This window comes from Oryx dammah, unplaced genomic scaffold (assembly GCF_014754425.2).
Source record: "Oryx dammah isolate SB20612 unplaced genomic scaffold, SCBI_Odam_1.1 HiC_scaffold_8, whole genome shotgun sequence".
NCBI lineage: Eukaryota > Metazoa > Chordata > Mammalia > Artiodactyla > Bovidae > Oryx > Oryx dammah.
The window spans coordinates 14,043,741-14,064,593 of NW_024070192.1; the positions used below are offsets into that span (position 1 = coordinate 14,043,741).

Here is a 20,853-nt window from a genome sequence, read left to right on the forward strand (position 1 = left end):
TTCCCACTTAGGTTGTTACATAATGTTGAGCAGAGTTCCCTGTGCTCCTCTATTGGGTTGGCCAAAAAGTTTGGGTTTGCTATACCAACATCTAGTCTAACCCGAACGAACATTTTAGCCAACTTGCTGACACACAGCTGAGCTAACGTCTTCCTGTCCCAGCAATTAACTCTTCGTCCTAGGCAAGGAAATCTCTCTACCGTTGAGCTGCTTCACTTTCCAGCCATTAGACCATTCTCTGCTACATGTTCACTGCCTATTAGGGAGGGAAGGAGAGGGTTTCTCAGAACTAAGAAGACTATCAGAAAGAGACCAAGTTGAAGTCAGCCTCAGGAGAAAGAGAGAACCAGCCCCGAGGACACAGCCAGAATTATGGGTGGAGAAGGAGATCTTGCCTCTCAGTAAACTTCAGCTTTCTCGGGAGTGGAGAAAATGCTGATAATTGCCTCATAATTTAGATCTGCAAGCTTGGCACTTTAGGTCTTTCAAGTTCTTATTTCCTTTCCACTTATTTTGCCTGAGATTAGGATTTGTCAGCAATGCATGCTAAGTCCCTTCAGCTGCGTGACCCCATAGCCCACAGCCCACCAGGCTTCTCTGTCCATGGGATTCTCCAGACAAGAATATTGGAGTGCGTTGCCGTGGCTTACTCATCAGCTCCACTCAGCCTGGTTGAGCCTTGTGTGAACTGGAATTCCTGGCTAGCCCAGGAAGTTTGTACCTTCACTCTGATTCAGCACTTGATGGTTTCAAAGGGCTCCAGCTTATCCTGAAAGTACTTTATAAAATAGTTTGCAGTTCATCCAAAGCATAACTTATTAACATATATTTACCCCAGTTTTAAAGACCGGAGCATAATGTGGTTTCTCATAATTAATTAACAATGCAGTCAGTTCTTCCCTAGGAGAGAACTCAGGCCTAGGATAGGATTTGCAGTTTAGAGCAGTGGTTCTCAACGCAATAGACCTTTGGCAGTGTCTGGAGACATTTTTTGTTGTCATAATTTGGCAAGGGGTGGGGAAAGGGGTTGCTCCTGCATCTAATGGGCGGGGGCCAGGGATACTGGTAAACATCTTATAACACACAAGACAAGCCCCATGACAAAGAATTATCCAGCCCAGGATATCAGTCAGTAGTGCCAGCATTAAGAAATTCTGGTTTAAAGAAATTAATTTCCTGTGACTCCCCCAAGATAGGAGCTGGTTTTCCTCCCTAGAAGTCATGTGTCCCCCCTTGGAGGTGTCCTGGGCACCTCCCACCTGACGACTTGTGGTTCTAGGGAGAGATGCCAAGTCCTGCTCCAGACACTAACCTCTGTCTTCTTGGCCTGGCAAGGCCCACCTCCTTCACTCAGCCTCCCGCTTCTACTTTCTCTTTGCCTGGAATTCAGACTTCCAGGCTTCTTCTTAAGGGAGCAGAACTCCAGTAGACCAGGGAGGGGCTGATCATAGACAGTCATGATCAGAGGAGGGCCCTGTGCCATGCCCTCTCTGGGAGGGAGGAAAGAGCACTTGAGGGCCTGTGCCCCCTCCCCACACCCATCTTGAGAGGCCCAGAGCAAACTAGGCCCATGGGCACTGCTAGCCCACCCCCAGGGTGGCCTCTGCTACTTCAAGGAGATAAAACTTACTCCATTAAAAAAAAAAAAAAAAAAGGACACTACCCACCAGATTCTAGTACCAACAACAAGTGGGTGTAGCTTGGTGCTCCATCAGTATTATCAGTATAATCAGTGTTATTATAAGTAAGTCAGTAAGTGAAGTCACTCAGTCGTGTCCAACTCTTTGCGACCCCATGGACTACAGCCTATCAGGCTTCTCTGTCCATGGGATTCTCCAGGCAAGAATCCTGGAGTAGGTTGCCATTTCCTTCTCCAGGGGATCTTCCCAACCCAGGCTTCGAACCTGGGTCTCCCGTATTGCAGGCAGACACTTTAACCTCTGAGCCACGAGGGGGGATGATATTATAATAATACAATATCAATGTGTTATTATAATACATTATCAAATATATTAGATTCGAATGTTGGTATTCCGAGTCTGTATTGCATTAGGAAATGAGGCTCTCGCCCTCGTGGGTCTGATTCCAGAAGCCTTGGGGCTCTGAAGGAGCGGGAAGCATGGGGTCCTTTGGGTCCTCCAGGTCAGGTTTGGTCTGGGGGTGGGGTGCTGCCCACGGCCTCACTCAATGTGTGGAAGTTTACACAATGGCTTGACTTGTTGGTTGGGCTGATTCATCCATTTGGCCCTTGACGCCTGCCTCTGGCCTAGCCAGGACAGAAGGGGGCCCCTTAGGAACTCCTGGCCCTGTTCCCTCTAGAAGAGACGCACAATGGAGCTGTGATAAGACAGGGTTTGAGGGGGGAAGTGGACTGGTGGAAACAGGATATTTTTAAATTCAAGAAAGAAACAGAAGGTTGTGACTCCTGTTGTGACAGTTGGGCCCCAGGACAGCCAAGATTCAGAAGGGGCTTGAACTTGGGGGGTGGCGGAGGGGACTGGGTAGACACCGAGGTCCCCAGGATCACCTCTCAAGGAAGAACGAGGATTTGGGGGTGAGGAGGAGGGTATGGCCCTCCACCACCTTCAAGAATAGCAACCACCCCCAAAACTCTCATTTCCTCTTGGACCTTCCCTAGGATTCCATGTCTTCAGAGCTAGGGCCATAGTGGGCTACTTGGGGTATCAGCCACAGCCGGTAGGCCACCCCCCCCCCGCCAATTCAGAAACTCTGCTGTTCGTGGAGTCTGGTCCTGTTCAAGGGCTAATCACAGCGCTCTCTCGCCTCTTGTAGTAAAACCATCTCTAAGTAATGCAGGTGGTCACTCACCTTCGGTGCAACGTCTCCTGTTCCCTTGGGCCTTTCTCACCCTCTTTCTCATCTTCTGGACAAGTCTCGGCATGCCCAGCAAGAAGACCGTGTGATCTCCACTTGGTTGGGAGGATGCTCCCTTCCAGGGCAAGGGGCTGTGGCGCCCTGCCCTTCAGACAGCACTTGAACTCTATATGCCAAGGGCGTTGGCCTTGTTTATGCTTTCTGCTCCATGGATCCCACTCCTGGGAATAGACAAACTAGTATGAACCATGGAAATAGCTTTATTCCCAAAGAAGATACTGGTGGCATCATATAAAATAGCAAAAACTTGGAAAGAACCTAAATTTTTAAAAGTAAGGAACTGGTTTAGTAAACAACTGCATACTTGTGGAATAATGACTAAATAGCTGCTAACAATTATGTTTCTAAAATCACACCATGCGTAAAAGAGAGGTTCTAAAATGGCATAGACTAGATAATTATAACTTCTCCCACCCCACCCCACCCCACCCCCCAAAAAAAAACACAAAAAACTTTACTCTTATTGGAAAATGACTGGAAGACATTTCAGTCAACCATGGAGCCAGAGAGAATTTTCACCTGCTTTCTACCTTTCTGTAAGTGTCAGGTTTCTTTTTTCCCCTCTAAAATAGCATGCGCTATTAAGTTAAAAAAAAAAAAAAACTGTTTAAAATGTTAAATGGGCTGCCAGGGACTTTATATGCTTGTCACATGGAGCCACAGGGTCCTGGGGAAGCTACCTGTAGGCAAAGGAGCCACAAACTTGGGTACCCAGGAGGTGTGAGGGCTGGGGTCTCCTGCACGGCCACCCTGCCCCTCCCCGCTGTCTCTTTCCTTTGGCTGCTCAGCCTCTGAGATGCTGGCGTGGGAAGCCTAACTGCTCTTCGTGCTCTTCATACTGCTCACCTCTGCCTTATCCTTTGTTTTGCAGATTTCGTGGAAAACAGATATTCTGTAAGTACACATTTCATATGCATTATTTTTTAAAAAAATAGTCCATTCAACAGTGAAATATTTCCAGGCTCACTCAGCTTTCTGCAGCCCCAGCAAAGACAGCCCTGGACTAGCCTTGACTGTTTTACACCAGAACCCTGGGCTCTTCTGACCAGCCTGGTGCTCAGGCTATCAGGTTTTCTAGACTTGCTGTGGTTTTGAAATTCTCTCCCACAATTCCCATCATTCCTTCGCAGCCCGCTTAGGACATGAAAGCCCAGAAATTGCCCGCAGGGTTGGAAATCTAGGATGCTCGGTTATAGATGAGCAGATTCCATATTCCCTCTGAGTCCGGGTCCTTTGGTGGGGGTGGTGGCGGGGGGGATGGACAGTGCAGATTCGGGGGGTGTAGTTACCCTCACATACCAGACCCTCTGCTGTGGGGGACACAGAAGGTCTTTGACCCAGTGAGGAAATGAGGGGGATTATCTCAGCTGAGAAAGCAAAGCAATTTGCTGCTCCAGAGACCACAAAAACAGAAGCGAGGCGCTTCATGCTGCCTGGTTAGCAGACTCTTCCCCAAGGAAAGGGTCATGCGGATAGGCCATGAGGAATGAGCGCATTACAGCAGCGTCTAGGTAGAAAGATTTTCAGGGGCTGAAGTCTGAGGGCTGGGGAGATGGCGGAAGCTCTGGCAGCAGAATGGGAGCAGACGAGGGTGCCCATGAGGAGTGATGGGGGGAAGGGTAAGGTAGCGTTTGCTTAGAAAAGACTCCAGTACCTCATCATGAGGTTTCATTCTGTAGCTAGTAGAAAATTTAGGAAGCTGCCACTTGGCAGATAGGAATGCTTAAAAGAAGTACAGAAGGGGACTTCCCTAGTGGTCCAGTAGTTGGGACTCCACACTCCCAGTGCTGGGGGCATGGGTTCAATCCTTGGTTGGAAACCTAAGATTCTGCATTGTGTAGTTAAAAAAAAAAAAAAAAGGCACAGAGGTCCAAGTTCAAGTTTTGCAAAGACCCATGTCCCCCTATCTTCCTACTCTCCACCTCTTTATGAGCTGCTCAGCAGCATAGAAGTTAACTGGGCAGCTAGCATCTTAAGGAATAAGGTGTTTGCCTCTCAAATTGCTTCTTTAAGGTCTGGGAAGAACTTTCAGCAAGATTGCTGGTAGCCCCTTCCAATGGGCCCCCAGCTTCCTTTGTTTTGCCTGAGTCTGAATTCTTGTAAAACAGAGAACTCATTTTGCCTTTGACAGACAGGAAGCTGTTGACATTCTTCTGATGGAGGAAGACTGTCAATTTAAGGAAAAGAGGAATGCAATGAATGTCTTTTTCTAGTCTAAGCCCACTCAGATTTCTGAAATCAGAGACGATTGCATTGGAAGGACATTGGGGGTGTGGGGGGAGAACAATTTAGAGCAGAATAGCTTGCCCAGGGTGACCCAGCTTGTTAACTGCAGAGCCAGGGCTAGAAAACCTAGGTCTCCAAGCTCCCCAGCCAGTCCACACCACAAGACTCCCTCCAAGAGTGATGTCACTGTCCCAGCCATCACAGCTCTGAGAGCATGGAGAGTGAGAATTTTGCTCCATGGACCTTGTGGGACCCAAATAAAGAGATGTTCTCCTGATGCACTAATCATGGTGTGTCCATCCAAGGCAGGTCTGCTGGACCTCGAGACCGACTTATTTACTTTGTCTTCAATCCAAATGATCTCTCTGGACAGAGGCTCTGAGCTTTAGGACAGACAGAACTTTCCCTTGCCCAGAAGCTGGCCTGCAGGCCCAAGAGTCTGCTCCTGAGAGCTCACCCATGGCTGGTCCTGCCCCCCCAAATAATTAAGTCTTCTGGCGGGAGCACAGGGATTCCCAGCCATTGGGAAAGGCATTTGGAATCTTGACGCGAAAGCATCTTGTTTATAAACGACACAGGTATAGTTTCCCTAATAATCAGCTGGCAAGGGTCAGGAGAAAATTAATTGAAATGCCCAGAAGGAAATGGGAGGGGATTTCCTTCCTGAAATCAAACCTGGCGATCATTCCCAGTTGTTTAATAGCCATTGCTTCTGAAAACATATTGGAGGAAATATCTTAACAATGAGATAGCCGCTTAGCCAAATACTAATTTAGTATTGTTTGACTTGCTTCAATGGCACATTCTGACTTCATTTTTCCTCTGCCATTTTTGCCTTGTTTATAAATCGTGTTTGTGGCCCAGGCAGACAGATAACGTGAAAGAGAACAGCCTGTACTGAAAGGGATGAATCTGAACCTGTGTGGCTCTCAGGATTTTGGAAATAACTTGCCATCTTACTGAAAAAAAAAAAGGCAATTCCTAGTTACAACTCACCTCCTTCCTTCCCAGGAGCCAGCAGACAGCTGGAATACAATGGGAATGGCCCAGGATTTGGGATCAAAAGACTGGGGTCTGGGTTCCAGCTCCCTAGTCAAGCCTAAGCTTCCCCATCTATAAAATGGAGACGGTGATGACAGTAGCAAAAACAGTAACATCTATCTATTACAGAATTTCTTAGGGCTGCCCCCATGGCTCAGTGGTAAAGAATCTGCCTGCCAGTGCAGGAGACAGGGGTTCGATCCCTGGGCTGGGTAGATACCCTGGAGAAGGAAACGCAACCCACTCTAGTATTCTTGCTGGGGAAATCCTATGGACAGAGGAGCCTAGCAGGCTATACAGTCCATTGAGTCGAAAAAGAATCAGACATGGCTTAGTGACTGAAACAACAAAAACAGCAAGAAGCTTCTTAAGAATGAGAAACACTTCTTAAATGAGAACTACTTGTGCAAAGTACTTGCAGATTGAAAACTATCATAGAAAACCTAGATATCTATTTTAAAGTTCTTTTCATCAGATACTCTGGCAGCATAGGGTATAGATAGGGAATTTACTTTGCTTGGCCCTAAAAGGCCCCTGTCACATGAGGAGAATGTAGCAGTTGCTTACCCAAGACCCAGGATACAACTCAAGCCAACCTGTGACTTAGGAAGCAGAGCCCCACATTAAAACTTGACCCTTCCCTGATAATTCCTTATTAGACATGTCACTTTGGGCAGATATCCTAACCTCTTGGGACCTTAGTTGCCTCAACTGGAGGAAATAGAACCCTCTCACTTGGTTGTTGCAAGGATTAAGCAGGCACCCAGCACAGATCTGGTTCATTGGAAGTGCACAGAAGGGGCACATTCAAGAAGCAGGAAGTAGAAATCCCAGGAGTGTTAAAAGCAAAATGACCCTTGAGACTGTCCACACCATGTTCTGGCCAAAAGTGGGCTGATTTCTTGGCTGTTCTCAGGTGCCTGACAGCTGGGCTCTGATTTAAAAGCAGGCAAGCACAGCCTTGGATGGGAGTGTGTCAGCCTTTAGTTCAAAACCCCCAAGGTCTGGACAACTGTGGCCCTGCCCTTCCCATCTCTAGAGCTGTTCCTGCAGCAGCTCCCTGAGCTCACTTCCCCTGGAGAGGGCAGCGGAGGTGTCTGGTGGAGGACTTGGTCCAGGGCCTGCAGAAAGGCTGGACACCAGGGTCACTCCTCTGGGCCAAGTGGAGGAAATGGAGGAAGGGTAGCTGCCAGGGCTGGCGGCCCTCCAGCCCCCGGGGGCCAACACAGCTCTCTTGGCCTGCTTGCGTGGGTCTCTCTTGGCAAAGGAGGAGACAGAGCCTTGGCCTTCCAGCTGGAGCCCCACAGACCTGCATCCTTCCGAGAGGTTCCTCAGACCTGGCAGGACCAGAACAAAACAGGGACTCCATCTCAGCCAGCCCTCAGGGAGACAGACAGAACCCCATCCTGGTGTTCCCAAGCCCCAGGCCAATCCCCACAACTTCTCCTGCCTCCCTGGATTCCACCTCCTGCAGGGTACCCTGTGCTCACAGAGGGCCCAGTGTCACGCCCTCAGGTGCTGCCTGCTTTTCCAGGCTCACTGTTGCCCAGGGCCCCTCTACTCGGGAATTTCCCGACATGCTCCCCTCTTGCCCGTTTGCTCTATCCATTCATCAAAATCCACCCCTCTCATAGCCTTTCAACTCCTTCTGCAAGTCGTTAGGACCTCTTCCACTTTCAACTTCATGGTAGTGATGTTTGTCAGTAATTGATAGGACATACAATTCTTGGGGGCAGTTTCTTGAGTTCTCAGCAGGGAAAACAGTGCCTGGGTCAGACGGAGGTCCACTCATGGAGCGGGGTGTAGGTAACACAAATGCCATGTGGAACGATCAGAGAACACTGTAAGGTAGCATATGGAATTAAAAAAAAATTTTTTTTTCACTTTTATTGTGGCAAAATACACACAACATGAAGTTTACCATCTTTCAGTGTACAGTTAATTCAGGGGCATTAAGTACAACTTCATTGTTGTGTGACCATTGCCAAATCCACAGAACTTTTCATCATCCCAAACCCAAAGTCTGCACCTGTTGAGCCCTAATTTCCTGTTCCTCCTGCCTCCCAGAATGGCAGCCACCATCCTACTTCATGTCTCTAGGAATTTGGCTCTTCTGGATACCCCCATTTAAGTGGAATCATACAGTATTTGTTCCTTTCATGTCTAACTTATTTCACTTAGCATATTGTTTTCAGGGTCTATCCATGTTGAAATGAATCAGAATTTCATTCTTTTTAAAGGCAGAATCATATAATTTAAAACTCTTTTAAAAGTTTAATCATTTGAGTTTGGTCTTTCATTTTTTAAAATTTAAAAACAGACCTCTGGGCTTCTCTGGCAGTCCAGTGGTTAAGACTCAGGGCTTTCACTGCAGGGGGCACAGGTTCAATCCCTGGTCAGGGAACTAAGATCCTGCAAGCCAAGAGGCATGACCAAAAACAAACACACAGGCAAACAACAAAAAAAAAACCAAAACAGACCCAGAGAAGGTTAACTTAGAGGCAGAGTTGGAGTAAGACACCAGGTGTTTCTTAGTCTTCCTGCGTGGGTGCTTGATGAAATTGTTTGCGAGTCTGCTGTGCGGCGTGTATGTGGGGAACAGAGGCTGCAGACCCCACACAGCAGACATGGAGAGAAAGAAGGATGAATCTGGGCAGGAGCTGCCCCTACAGGGTGCGGGGTGCCCACGGATGACGGTTAGATTCTACAGTCTTGGAGAAGCGCTGGGTGCAGTTTTGTGTATCTTTCCACCAGGCCAGTCTTCAATCTTGAAGGGTGTGACCATAGTGTGTCCTGTCTCTTGTCACTGCAGAGAACGGAAGGCTCCCTTGACGGATCTTAGGACTCCGTGAGCACACGCGCCTCCCTGGGAGGATGCCCACATTCCGAGAAGAACAGATGATTCCTGTATCGCAAGAGTTTTGTGCACTTATTTATGGACCTGCCCTGCTCCCACCGAATGTAGCAATTCGTCAGGCCAAGCCACCAGTTATTAAATCCATCTTAACTACTTTTATGTTGGGTATAAAGAGCTAACAGACCGGCTGGTTAGTTTCCCGCATGGCCCGCGTCCCAGCAAGTTGAAGCATCCTCAGGAGTGGAGAGTGGCAGCCAGAGATTCAGGGTAAACTGGCCATTGGGATATTTTGAAACTTGAATATTTTGTCTTGCGCAGAAATCGAGAACTTGTCCAAGTACCCTCATGCACAGATGCCGGTTTCTGTTTTATAGTCAGTTCCCCCTAGAAAGTGGCCTAGCTTAGGGGCTAGTTTTTCTCTTTGCCTTTGGTCCTTTGAGTGTCTGTGGTTCTAGGCAGTCCTTGTTCCTTGGAAGTGCACAGCGTGGACTGGACCGTTGCACCCTGCCCTCTCCACGGCCTCTCCTGACACAACTGGGAGAACAAAGCTGCTTGGGAGAGGCTCTTTTGAGATGCCAACTTGATGCCAACTTCATTTCTGGGCAATGCACCAAATAGAAAATGAAGTCGGACAAAGCACAGATGTTCTTACGCTGGTTTTCTATCCCCTTTCTTTCTTTTCCTCTACCATGCTGAAGGCCAAAAAACAGGAAGATGGCTGCCTCCGGCAAAAAAAAAAATTTTTAATAGAAAAATGAAATGCATATTTTTCTTACTAATTTTGTTATTTATTCCTTGCTAAAAGGAATGGTCTCCCGAGGTCCTCAGGTGTTTCTGATGGTGTCCAGAGTGTGGATGAGGGACTGTGGCCCTTCCGTGGTGGGATTGCACTAGTAAGCATGCCCCACCGAAGCCACCTTCCTCGCCCTCCTCAGCTACACAGTTCAGGGGCCCTGTGGTGTTGTATTAAATAAATCTGATCTTCACTCTTCACAGACCCGTGAGATGTCATCTTCTGAGAGGCTGTACACATACAGAATATCTGTCATGCCCGAGGACTCCTCCATCAAAGCCTAGGAGGCCACAGAGAGAACCACGCAGGTTCTGTCAGCAGGCCAGGGCCTCCGTGGCCTTCACTGAAGCCAGAGGTAGTCTGAGTCAGGCACATTGAGTCATTAATATCCATCAGGGGCTACTTCAGTGTTGGCTTCGCAGCTGAAGCTTGCTTGCTAGGCTGTTATCAGATTGAGCAAAAACAGTAACAGCCCCCACCCCCACCCCTACCCCCACACCCCGCCGCCACCCAAAACCATGATGCCCGGTTGCATTTGAATTCCAGATAAACAAAGGATAATTTTTGAGTATAAGTATGTCCCATGTAGGGTTTCCCTTGTAGCTCAGCTGGTAAAGAATATGCCTGCAATGCAGGAGACCAGCATTCGATTCCAGGGTTGGGAAGATCCCCTGGAGAAGGAAAGGCAACTCACTCCAGTATTCTTGCCTGGAGAATCCCATAGACAGAGGAATCTGGAAGGCTACAGTCCATGGGGTTGCAAGAGTTGGACACGACTTAGCGACTAAACCACCAACCACTACATGTCCCATGTAACGTTTGGAACATACTGACACTATACAAAAATATTCATTTATCTGAAATTCAGATTTAACTAGGCATCTTACATATTATCTGGTAACCCTACTGGCAAAGCGCCCTCCCACCCCTCAAAACCTCCAGACCCACCCTCCCCTGTGGCCTCAGGCCAGACCTCCCCACCCACAGGCCAGGGCCCCATCACAGCTGCACCACCACCGCGCCCACCCCCACTTCCCTACCACCCCCCCACCCCCTCCTCTGGGCCTGAAGGTGGAGGAGGTCTGAGAACGTGTCCTGACTCTGTCAGCCTGCAGCTGCAGAAACTTGAAGGAGCCTCTTAGATTCTTCATCTCTAAGATAAGATGGTTAGACTAACATTTGGAGGGTCTTTTCAAAATATGATGGAAGCTATGGACACACACATACACATACAATGTTGTATCACAAAGATGCTATGCAGCTTCCCAGTGTGCAGGGCCATGGACTGAGGATTAGACCAGGGGTCCCCAACCTCTGGGCCGTGGACCGTTACCTCCTGTCCGATCAGCGGTGGCGTTGGATCAGAAAGAAAGTGCACAATGAATGTAATGCGTTTGGATCATCCGGAAACCAACCCCCCCACCCCCGGTCTGTGGAAGAATTGTCTTCCATGAAATTGGTCCCTGGTGCCAAGAAGATTGGGGCCCACTGGATTAGATGGTCTCTAACAGCCTTCAAGCCTGATAGTCAATGTGTCGGTGATTTGGGAAGTGCTGCAAGCCCCCTTGTCAACCCCTTGATCCCTTGTTGCCACCAGAGCACTGCCACTGCTATGGAAACTGGGGAAACCCTGTTCATACTGCTTATGATTTATTTATGGAGCATAATTGGGTCTTTATTTTTCCCCTCAGTCTACATGTCTGAGGAGGAGAACACATACACACTCAGGGATCTTTCCGCATATTTAATGGCTAAAATCTCTCTAAACCCAGCTTCCCGGTTCCACTGTCCTAACCTGATACCAAGCATCTAAGCCTGAGCTCGTCACTTAAAGGGAGAGCCCAGTCATCATTACCAGGAAAGAAAGGACATTTTTCTCGGCTCGCGAAGTCATTAATTAGAGCTCCCTCTTGTGTCCTCATGTTGTCATAGATCATTAGAGAAGAAACCACTTAGAAAAGACAGAATTTTTTCCCTCTTCTGAGAACCCACAGGAGGTCAGATACCCAAATCATAAGCACTACTGAGCGCTCCACCAGCAGGAACTGACTGACCAAACTCTCGCACCCCAACGTAGACTCAAGATGGGCGAAGTGACCCCAAGGTCAGCATACATTCATTCATGCACTCAGTGGTTTTCTACGAGGGTGATTTTATCTCCCGGGGTCACTGGGCAGTCTCTGGACACATTTTTAGTTGTCACAGTTGGGTGGGGGTGCGACTGGCATGTTGGCGGGTAGAAGCCAAGGATGCCATTAAATATCCTGGAATGCACAGGACAACCCCTGTGATAGAGGAAGATCAAGTCCAGATGCCAAAAGTGCCAGGGTTGAGTGGCCCTGCAGTTAGTCGTGTATTCACTCAGCAAGCTTGTATCCATCCATCTGTTTTCCTGACACTGATGGGAATAGGAAGATTATAAGAAGCAAATGGCACCTGGTCTTCTGTACAATCTAGTAGAGAGAGAGGTGAATAGAGAGCCAGTTACAACAGTGAGACAAAGGTGATGATAGAGAAATTCAAAGAAAACGGGGACACGGGGCGGGGAGGTCCTAACAAAGATTTTGGGGGAATCAGAGAAAGTGTCCAAGATGAAGTGTCTAACTGAGGGTAGGCAGAGGGTAGCAGGTGGAAAAGGTGGCGTGAGGAGCAAGGAGCAGGACCAAAAAACGGGGGGACACGTGCTGAGGCCTCAAGACAAGGGAGAAGATGGTGTTCCCAAGGAATACCAGGGAAACAGCCTGTCAGCCCTGTGGCCCAATCAGTCCTCTTCAAAAACACACCATGTCCCCTGAGAATTTCTGCCAGGCATCCCATCGGCCTGACCCAGTCTTTGAGAGTCTTAAGGAGAAGGTCCCCAAAAGTTGCTCAGCTAGAACTCAGTTTCTGAGCACAGTTGTTTTTCAAAGTTGTCATCAGTGGCTCAGACGGTAAAGAACCTGCCTGCAACGCAGAAGACGTCGGTTTGATCCCTGGGTTGGGAAGATCCCCCAGAGAAGGGAGTGACAACTCACTCCAGTATTCCTGCCTGGTGAATTCCATGGACAGAGGAGCCTGGTGGGCTACAGTCCATGGGGTTGCATAGAGTCAGACACAACTGAGCAAGTAGCACACACACACACACACACACACACACGCACACCAGTGTCGTTAGCATGTTGGAGAGAAAACCTCTGCCATAGGTCAGATTTGACCCTTGTTCACTTACCACCATGAGCCTCAAGTTGAGAAGGTGAACTGGAGGGAGGTGGCTGCCCAACAGGACAGTTTCCATAGCTGTGTCCACAGGGCAATGAGGGTAGGGCATGTTGTCTGTGAGCCCCCAGGAGTGGGTGAAAAGAGTTGTAAGAGTATATAGTACTCTGGCACAGGGAGTACACAGCTTTTATCAGTTTCTCAGAGATATAATACAAAAAAGGGTTAACTATGAAACAATTTAAAAACTCATGCATTCTCCATATGATTTAATCTCAGTTGAAAACCCAGAAAGTGGGACTTCTCTGGCTGTCCAGTGGTTAAGGCTTTGACATCCAATGCAGGGGGTCCAGGTTCCTTCCCTGTTCTGGGAGTTAAGATCTCATGTGCCTCAGGGCCAAAAAACCAAAACATGAAACAGAGGCAATGTTTAACAAATTCAATGAAGAATATTTAAAAACGGCTCACATCAAAAGTCAGGGCTTCCCCCATAGCTCAGTTGGTAAAGAATCTGCCTGCCATGCAGGAGACCTCAGTTCGATTTCTGGGTTGGGAAGATCCCCTGGAGAATGAAAAGGCTACCCACTCCAGTATTCTGGCCTGGAGAATTCCATGGACTGTATAGTCCATGGGTTCTCAAAGAGTCAGACATGACTGAGTGACTTTCACTTCACATCAAAAAATATTTTAAAAAGAAAACCCAGAAAGCGGTCAATCCATTTCTTATCAAAGGGTCTGCTTCATGGACAATTTTAAGTCCAATGTCTTAAGAGGGTCTTGGCTTGCCTTGAAAACACAGCTCAGAATAAATAAATAAATAGTGATTTCAATGTTCAAAAGAGACCGCCTCATCTCTCAAAAGTAATAACCTATTAGACTGCACTGGAATACCAAAGGAATAGGCAGTAAATAATCTGAAAAGCTTCTGAGTCCGAGATGTTTCTAAAGCCTGAATTATCCCTTCATACATGTCCTAATTCAACGGGAAAAGAATATTTCAATGTGAATTTTAACAGTGAAGAGAGAAATTATTCCCACGTTCCGAGAGGCTGAAAGATGCTGGAAATAAATAAAATTCTTCAAGAAGAGTAAAAGGCAAGTTGGAGTGGGAGATTGGCTACCAGTTGACTCCACAGCCTTGGCGATGTCACACATCCTACAATTCTTCTGCAAAAGAAGGCGTATTAGGGATTCCCTGTTGGTCCAGCAGCTAAGACTGCATGCTCTTAAGGCAAGGGGCCCAGGTTTGATCCCTGATCAGGGAACTAGATCTCACGTGCTGCACCTTAGACTTCACATGCTCCAATTAAATACCCTGCATACTGCAACAAAGATCAAAGATCCCACGCCACTAAGACCTAAGTGGAAAGAAGAGAGGAGAAGAAAGGGCGGGAGAAGAGAAAAGAGAAGAGGGCATGCCCATCTAGCCCTCGGAACCTGGTCCCACAGAAATGTCCTGCCATATCTGAGTCTCTACCACTCCCTGTCCAGCAGCTATACCTTCTGGGTGGGAGCGCCACTAAGGCCCAGTGCAGCCAAAAGGAAAAGGAAGAAAGAATACGGTGTATTGGACTTTCCTGGTAGCTCAGTAGTAAAGAATCCGCCTGCCAGTGCAGGAAACGTGAGTTCAGTCCCTGGTCCAGGAAGATCCCAAATGCCTCGGAGCGACTAAGCCCATGTACTACAACTGGTGAGCCCCTGTGCCCTGGAACCTGTGCTCTGCGCCAGGAGAAGTCCCTGCAATGAGAAGCCCGCTTGCTGCAACTAGAGAGTAACCCCGAGTCACCGCAACTGGAGAAAGCCTTCATGCAGCGGCAAAGACCCAGTGCAGTCAAAAATAAATAAATGAATAAATAAATTTTTAAAAGTTTTTTTTAAAGAAGAAAATGGTGTATTACTTTCTTACGGCTGTCATAGCAGATCTCCACAAACTGCCACTCAAAACAACAGAAATTTGCCCTCCCAAGATTCTGTAGGTGAGAAGTCCAAAATCAAAGTGTCAGCCGTTCCAGGAGCCCCCCAGAATCTCCAGGGAAGCCTGCTTCCTGGCTTCCTCTAGCTTCTGGTGGTAGCTGGCGATCCTTGGGGCCCCGTGGCTGCTGCTCCACCCTAACCCCCGCCTCTGTCATCCCGTGGCCTCCTTCCATATGCCTAGTGTCTGTGTCTTCATGTGACAGTCTCCTGAACACACCAGTCCTTGGGTTTAGGGCCCACCCTAGTCCACTGTAACCTCATCTTAACTGATGACATCTGCACAGATCCTGTTTCTAAAGGAGCTCACAATCTGAGGGTCCAGGTAGACATGAATTTTGGTGGAAGAGGGGGACACCAACACAACCCAGAAGGAATTGGACAAGATGACCTTGCGTCCTCATAGCTCTGACTCTCCATGTGTTTCAAATGCTCACGTAAAAAGAAAAGCATGACAACAAGGATTTACCTTCAGATGACTTTTTTTCCTAAATATTTTTTTGATGTGGACAATTTTTTTAAAATTGGAGTACAGCTGCTTTACAGCGTTGTGCTAATTTCTGCTAAACAACAACCTGACTCAGCTCTGAGTGTACACACACCCCATCCCTCTGAGCCTCCCTCTCCCACACATCTCATCCCTCTAGGTCATCACAGAGCCCCGAGCTGAGCTCCCTGTGCTATACAGCCGCTTGATGGGACCATTTTTATTGAATTTGCTACAATACTTCTGTTTTTTGTGATTTGGGGGGGGGGGGGCCTTTTTTTTTTTTTTCCTGGCGACTAGGCATGTGGGATCTTGGCTCCCTGACCAGGGATGGAGCCCACACTCTCTACATTGGGAGGTTGAAGTCTTAACCACTGGACCACCAGAATAGTCCCCCAAATAAGATGTTTTAAATTAAGGTAAACATTGGTGTATAACATGTTTCATGTGTACAAACATTATATTTTGACTTCTGTATACATTACAGCATGCTCACCACCAAAAATTCAGTTTCCATCCATCGCCATGCAGTTGACTTCCTTTATTCATTTCACTCTGCCCCACACCTCTTCCCCTCTGGTAGCTCTACTCTGTTCTTTGTAACATAATCTTCTGTGCTTTCTCCATCTGGTGTTCTTTCACCATGCCCTGTTCTCTTGTGCTTCATGCCTCTGCCTCTGGAAATATTACTTAGTTTCTTTCTCTAATCTTCCTCCAAGTTCTTCCTCTCACCTCTTATCCTTTCTCTGATTCCAGAACCAAAGTTTATATATTTCTTACATAAATAGATGAGTTTCATATTCCTAGTTATTTATTTTGAGCCAATGCATGGGATTTTTTCTCTCTCTTTAGGGGAGAAAGAAAAATGCCTCCTAAAGCCTGCAATGTTGTTTTCTATCTATATCTGACCTTTAGTGGATTATTTTTCCAAGGAATTTATTGGATTCATTAGGAAAAACTCCCCACTCACTGCCTTGCTTCCTCCCAGTCCTGGGATGTGCTGGTTTTCCTGGAACCTCTTGGCACAAGAGGGTCTGGTTTCATGCCAGAAACTATTCCACTAGTTTTCTGGTACAACCAACACACCCCTCCTCGAGCGAGGAAACCTCCCGCTGTTGGCACTTTGAAGGAGCCCGGGACAGGGTCCTAGAAAAAGGAAAAAGAATGGATTTTGGTGCCTCCAAAGTGAAGGCGAACCCCAAGCCAGGATTGACACCATCTGGAGAAGCTCTGTCACACCACTAGCCACTCAGTGAAAGATGTGTCCCTGAGCTAGGACGGGTTCAGATTCTCAGGTTACTTCTCTGGCAAGTCAGTTTCAGAAAAGAAGGCAGAAGAAGCTCTTTGGGGTTTGACTTATTTAGAAACAAACTGGGGCTTCCCTGGTGGCCCAGTGGTTGAGAATCTGCCTGCCAGTGTAGGGGACATGGGTTTGATCCCTGATCCGGGAAGATCCCACATACTGAGGAGCATCTAAACTCTTGTACCACAACCACGGAGCCCAGGAGCCACAACTACTGAGCCCACGTGCTTCAGCCACTGAGGCCCGAGTGCCCTAGAGCCTGTGCTCTGCAACGAGAGAACTCACTGCAGTGAGAAACCCACACACCGCAACAAAGAGTAGCTCCTGCTCGCTGCGAATAGAGAGCCCTCATGTAGCAAAGAAGACCCAGCACAGCCAAAAATTAATTAATTAAAAAAGAAAGAAAGAATTAGCCCAGAAGGGTTAGACACAAGGCAGGCATGTGGTCCTTCTGATGGGCCCCTGTGGCAGGGCCAGTCACCGAGGTGCAATTTGTCTTTAGTTCCCTCTGGGATCCTTCGGCCCCTGCCACCAGGCACAGCTCTTGGAGGTCCAGCTGAGTCCATGTGTGTGCCCCTCACTTCAAGGAAGGTGGTAGTTGGGAGGAACAGAGCGGGAGCAGCAGGCAAAGGAGAGTCCCCCAAACTAGGGAGGGTGCTCTATCCCTGTGAAGGAGTCTGGTCCCTCAGGGAAGTGTCTGATGGCACAGGGTGTCCAGGGAGGCTGGACGCTAGGCCTGGGGGCTTGCAGCCTTGGCCAAAATCCCCTTACACCTCGTGTAACAGGGAGCCTGGGGAGTCACCAGTCTTCTCAGGACCCTGGGAGCCCAAATCACAAGGAGCTTGAGCCGGGACCGTAGCCAGAATCCCTTCCCTTCCCATTTTCCGGGAACTACGTGATCCTTCCATATTCTTGTGTAAATCCAGGCAGAGAAGGGATTTGCCGATTGAGGCCAATGTTAAATTTCCCAATAGGCTGGCAGAATGGAGGCCCAGGAACAGACTTTATTTCATTTCACGATAATAAAGTAATGTGATGTTTGTTGCAGAGCCAAGTTTGAGGATGATAAGTCAGGCCTTCCACACAGAACTTTTAAAAAACATATTTATTTATATATTTGGCTATACTAGGTCTTAGTTTTGGCACTCTGGATCTTCGATTTTTATCATGGCTTGTGGGCTCTAGTTCCCTGACTGGGGATCGAACCCAGGCCCCCTGCCTTGGGAGCATGGACTGTTAGTCACTAGAGCACCAGGGAAGTCCCTTACGTAGAACTTGGAATCATGCTCTTTGAGGCTGGTGTGCAGGACCATAGACCATAGCTGGTGAGTGAGCCTAACCAGCCATTCCATCCTCACCTTTCTGGATGTTTTAGCAAGAAGTATTTTCTCAGTATCTGTTAAGGTGCAGATCCTGTGTGAGGTTAGAGGATGCATCAGAGAACCGATATACGTGGCCTCTGGGCCTTGTGGTACTTTGCTCATGCTTTTGGTCATGTTTGTTTAGGGGGAAAGTTGCTAGAATGTTAGAGGTTCACAGGAGGTATTCCTTTCTGGTATTAAAGGTCTATTTGGGAAGTGAACCCCCAGATCTGGAGAGATTGGGAATCTTTGCAAAAGGTTTTCAAATGCATAGGGACTTTTTTTTTTAATCAATTTGCAAATGCAGAAAAGACAAGTTCATACGAGAGTCTGCAATTTGTTTATGTTAGTTAAAGAAGGATCCTTAAACTTGAACAGGTTGAGACCTGTTGATCTAACTGTATTCAACTCTGAATTTGACCGAGTTCCACTTGCTGCCTTTCAGGGACACAGCTGTCCAACCCTTGGTCCATGAGCAAACATAAGTAGACAGGGACATCCCTGGTGGTCCAGTGGCTAAGACTCCACGTTCCCAAGGCAGGGGGCCCAGGTTTGATACCTGGACAGGTAACTAGATCCCGCATGCCACAACTGAAAGATCCCCATGCTGCAACTTAGACTCAGTGCAGATGAAAAAAAACCTACATAAGTCGGCATTTGTGAACACCCACAGGAGCCTGGGGCCACACATAGACACACACACACATGCACAGAGCAATAGAGAACAAAGATGGCCCCTCCCTGCCCTTGAACGGATCGTGTGCCAAGACCAACACAGGTGCTTCTCTCTGTTTTGTGGGAGGTGTTGGCATATGGGGATGTGATATTGAAAGCAAAAAGTGGAAATCTAGGCAATGTGACTCCAAACAGTCCAGTATATCACCTTTGCTCATCAGGGCTTATTCAACAAGCAATGAGCACCTGGTTTGCGTAAGGCTTTGCACGTTCCACAGCTGTGCAGAAGATGCCAAGATAAGCAGACACCTTGAAGCAGGAGCCCACAAATAACCAACACAGACTACAAGCCAGTCACAAGCCGACCCAGCCCTCAAAGATGGCGCCTTCCCCTCCACTCCCCACCCCCACCCCTACCACCCCCGCCTTCCTGCCATTTGCACACAGCTGGCTGTTTGCCAGACTCAAGCTGGTCTCTTCTTTCAAGAGGGATGCAGCTAATCCGTGTAGTGGAAGCAGAGGATTCCAGGCCATTCAGGCAAAAGCCCAGAATTGGTTTGGAGTAGAATCCAGCCCTAGGTGGGCCCACCACTTGATATATCGCAGCCCAGGGTTGTATGGCAGAACCAATGCCAGGAGGAGAAAGAACATTCCATGTGTGAGTGACACAGCTGTGATGGGCAGAAGCAGAGATGGTAGGGCTCAGTTGGAGATGATTTCTTTTTCCTTTTTTTAATTGAATTAATGAAAAAGACTTTAATTGAATTAATTAACATGTTGCTCGGACTTTCTCTAATTGCAGAGAGTGGGGGCTACTCTCTTGTTGCACAGCATGGACTCTAGGGGTTGTGGGGCACCACCTCTGTTGCCCCGTGGCAAATGGAAGCTTCCTGGACCAGGAATCAAACCTGCTTCCTCTGCATTGGCAGGTGGATTCTTAACCACTGGGCCATGGGAAGTCCCATGATTTCTATTTAAAAGTTTACCAGATGCTTCCCTGGTAATCCAGTGGCTAAGACTCTGTACTCCCAATGCAGGGGGCCTGGGTTTGATCCCTGATCAAGGAACTAGATCCCACACGCCGCAACTAAGAGTTTGCATGCTGCTACTAAAGATCCCATGTGCTGCAACTAAGACCTAGCCCAGCTCTTTATTTGATAAATAGATAAATATTTTTTTAAAAATAAAAAAGACTGATCCCAGTGGAACAACCCATAATATAATGATGTACAAATGTAAAAAGAGGAAGTACGTTGTTGTTAAAGGAAATGGTCCAGCCACTCTTACCCATGTACTGATGAGTATGGCGCTCATCACATTTCTTGTAGTTATTTGTTAAGGTGTGCTTATTCCTGTCATTAGACTGTGAATTACCTTAAAGGGGAAATCTTTAAATAATTTTTGAGACAAGGAATCTATAAGAAAAAAACGTATTATCATTTATTAAAATACAGAATATTCAGCAGCTTTGTAAAAGAACTGGGTTTTGAAAAAGCATCAACAGAACACAGAGAGCAATTATTTTTACTTGATGGTGGAGGACAGCTTCCCAGTGGCTCAAGAGGTGAATTTGCTGGATACTTCTTTTGGATACAAAATACACCCTAGCAAATACTTTCTGCAACTTAAATAAACAGAAGTGACTTTCCCTCTTGTCCTCTCTGTCCTTGAGCTAGCTGGGTCTCGGGGGGTGGGGGGTGGGGGATGGGTACCCTCTGAGAAAAAAAGAAAGAGGATTCTATTTATAGTGCTTGGTATATTCTCATGCTTCTGTCTCATTTGCTCAGTTGTGTCTGAGACTTTGTGACCCCATGGACTGTGGCCTGCCAGACTCCTCTGTCCATGGAATTTTCCAGGCAAGAATACTGGAGTGGGTTGCCATTTCCCACTCCAGGGGATCTTCCCAACCCAGGGATCAAACCTTCGTCTCCTGCATTGATTCTTTAACACTGTGCCATCCAGTAGAAAATAAATATCTTCCTGCCACTGAACATATGAAAACTCGGTCCATGAATTGCCTCTGGTTCAATGTTTGTCAAAGATCTGAGA

General features: G+C 47.6%; 1 protein-coding gene across 5 annotated transcripts in view; it reads left to right on the forward strand.

Moving 5' to 3' along the window:
• The window catches only part of PECAM1 (platelet and endothelial cell adhesion molecule 1), a 66,274-nt gene extending 56,260 nt beyond the window's left edge, over positions 1-10,014 (forward strand). For 3 of the 5 annotated variants that reach the window (XM_040244977.1, XM_040244975.1, XM_040244979.1), the window contains 2 exons: positions 3,767-3,789; positions 8,975-10,014. In XM_040244977.1, coding sequence (XP_040100911.1) covers positions 3,767-3,789; positions 8,975-9,004 — 53 coding nt within the window. In that variant the 3' untranslated portion in view covers positions 9,005-10,014. The remainder of the gene's footprint in view (positions 1-3,766; positions 3,790-8,974) is intronic. The other 2 variants (XM_040244976.1, XM_040244978.1) reach the window with 1 other exon arrangement.
• Positions 10,015-20,853: the final 10,839 nt, after the last annotated feature.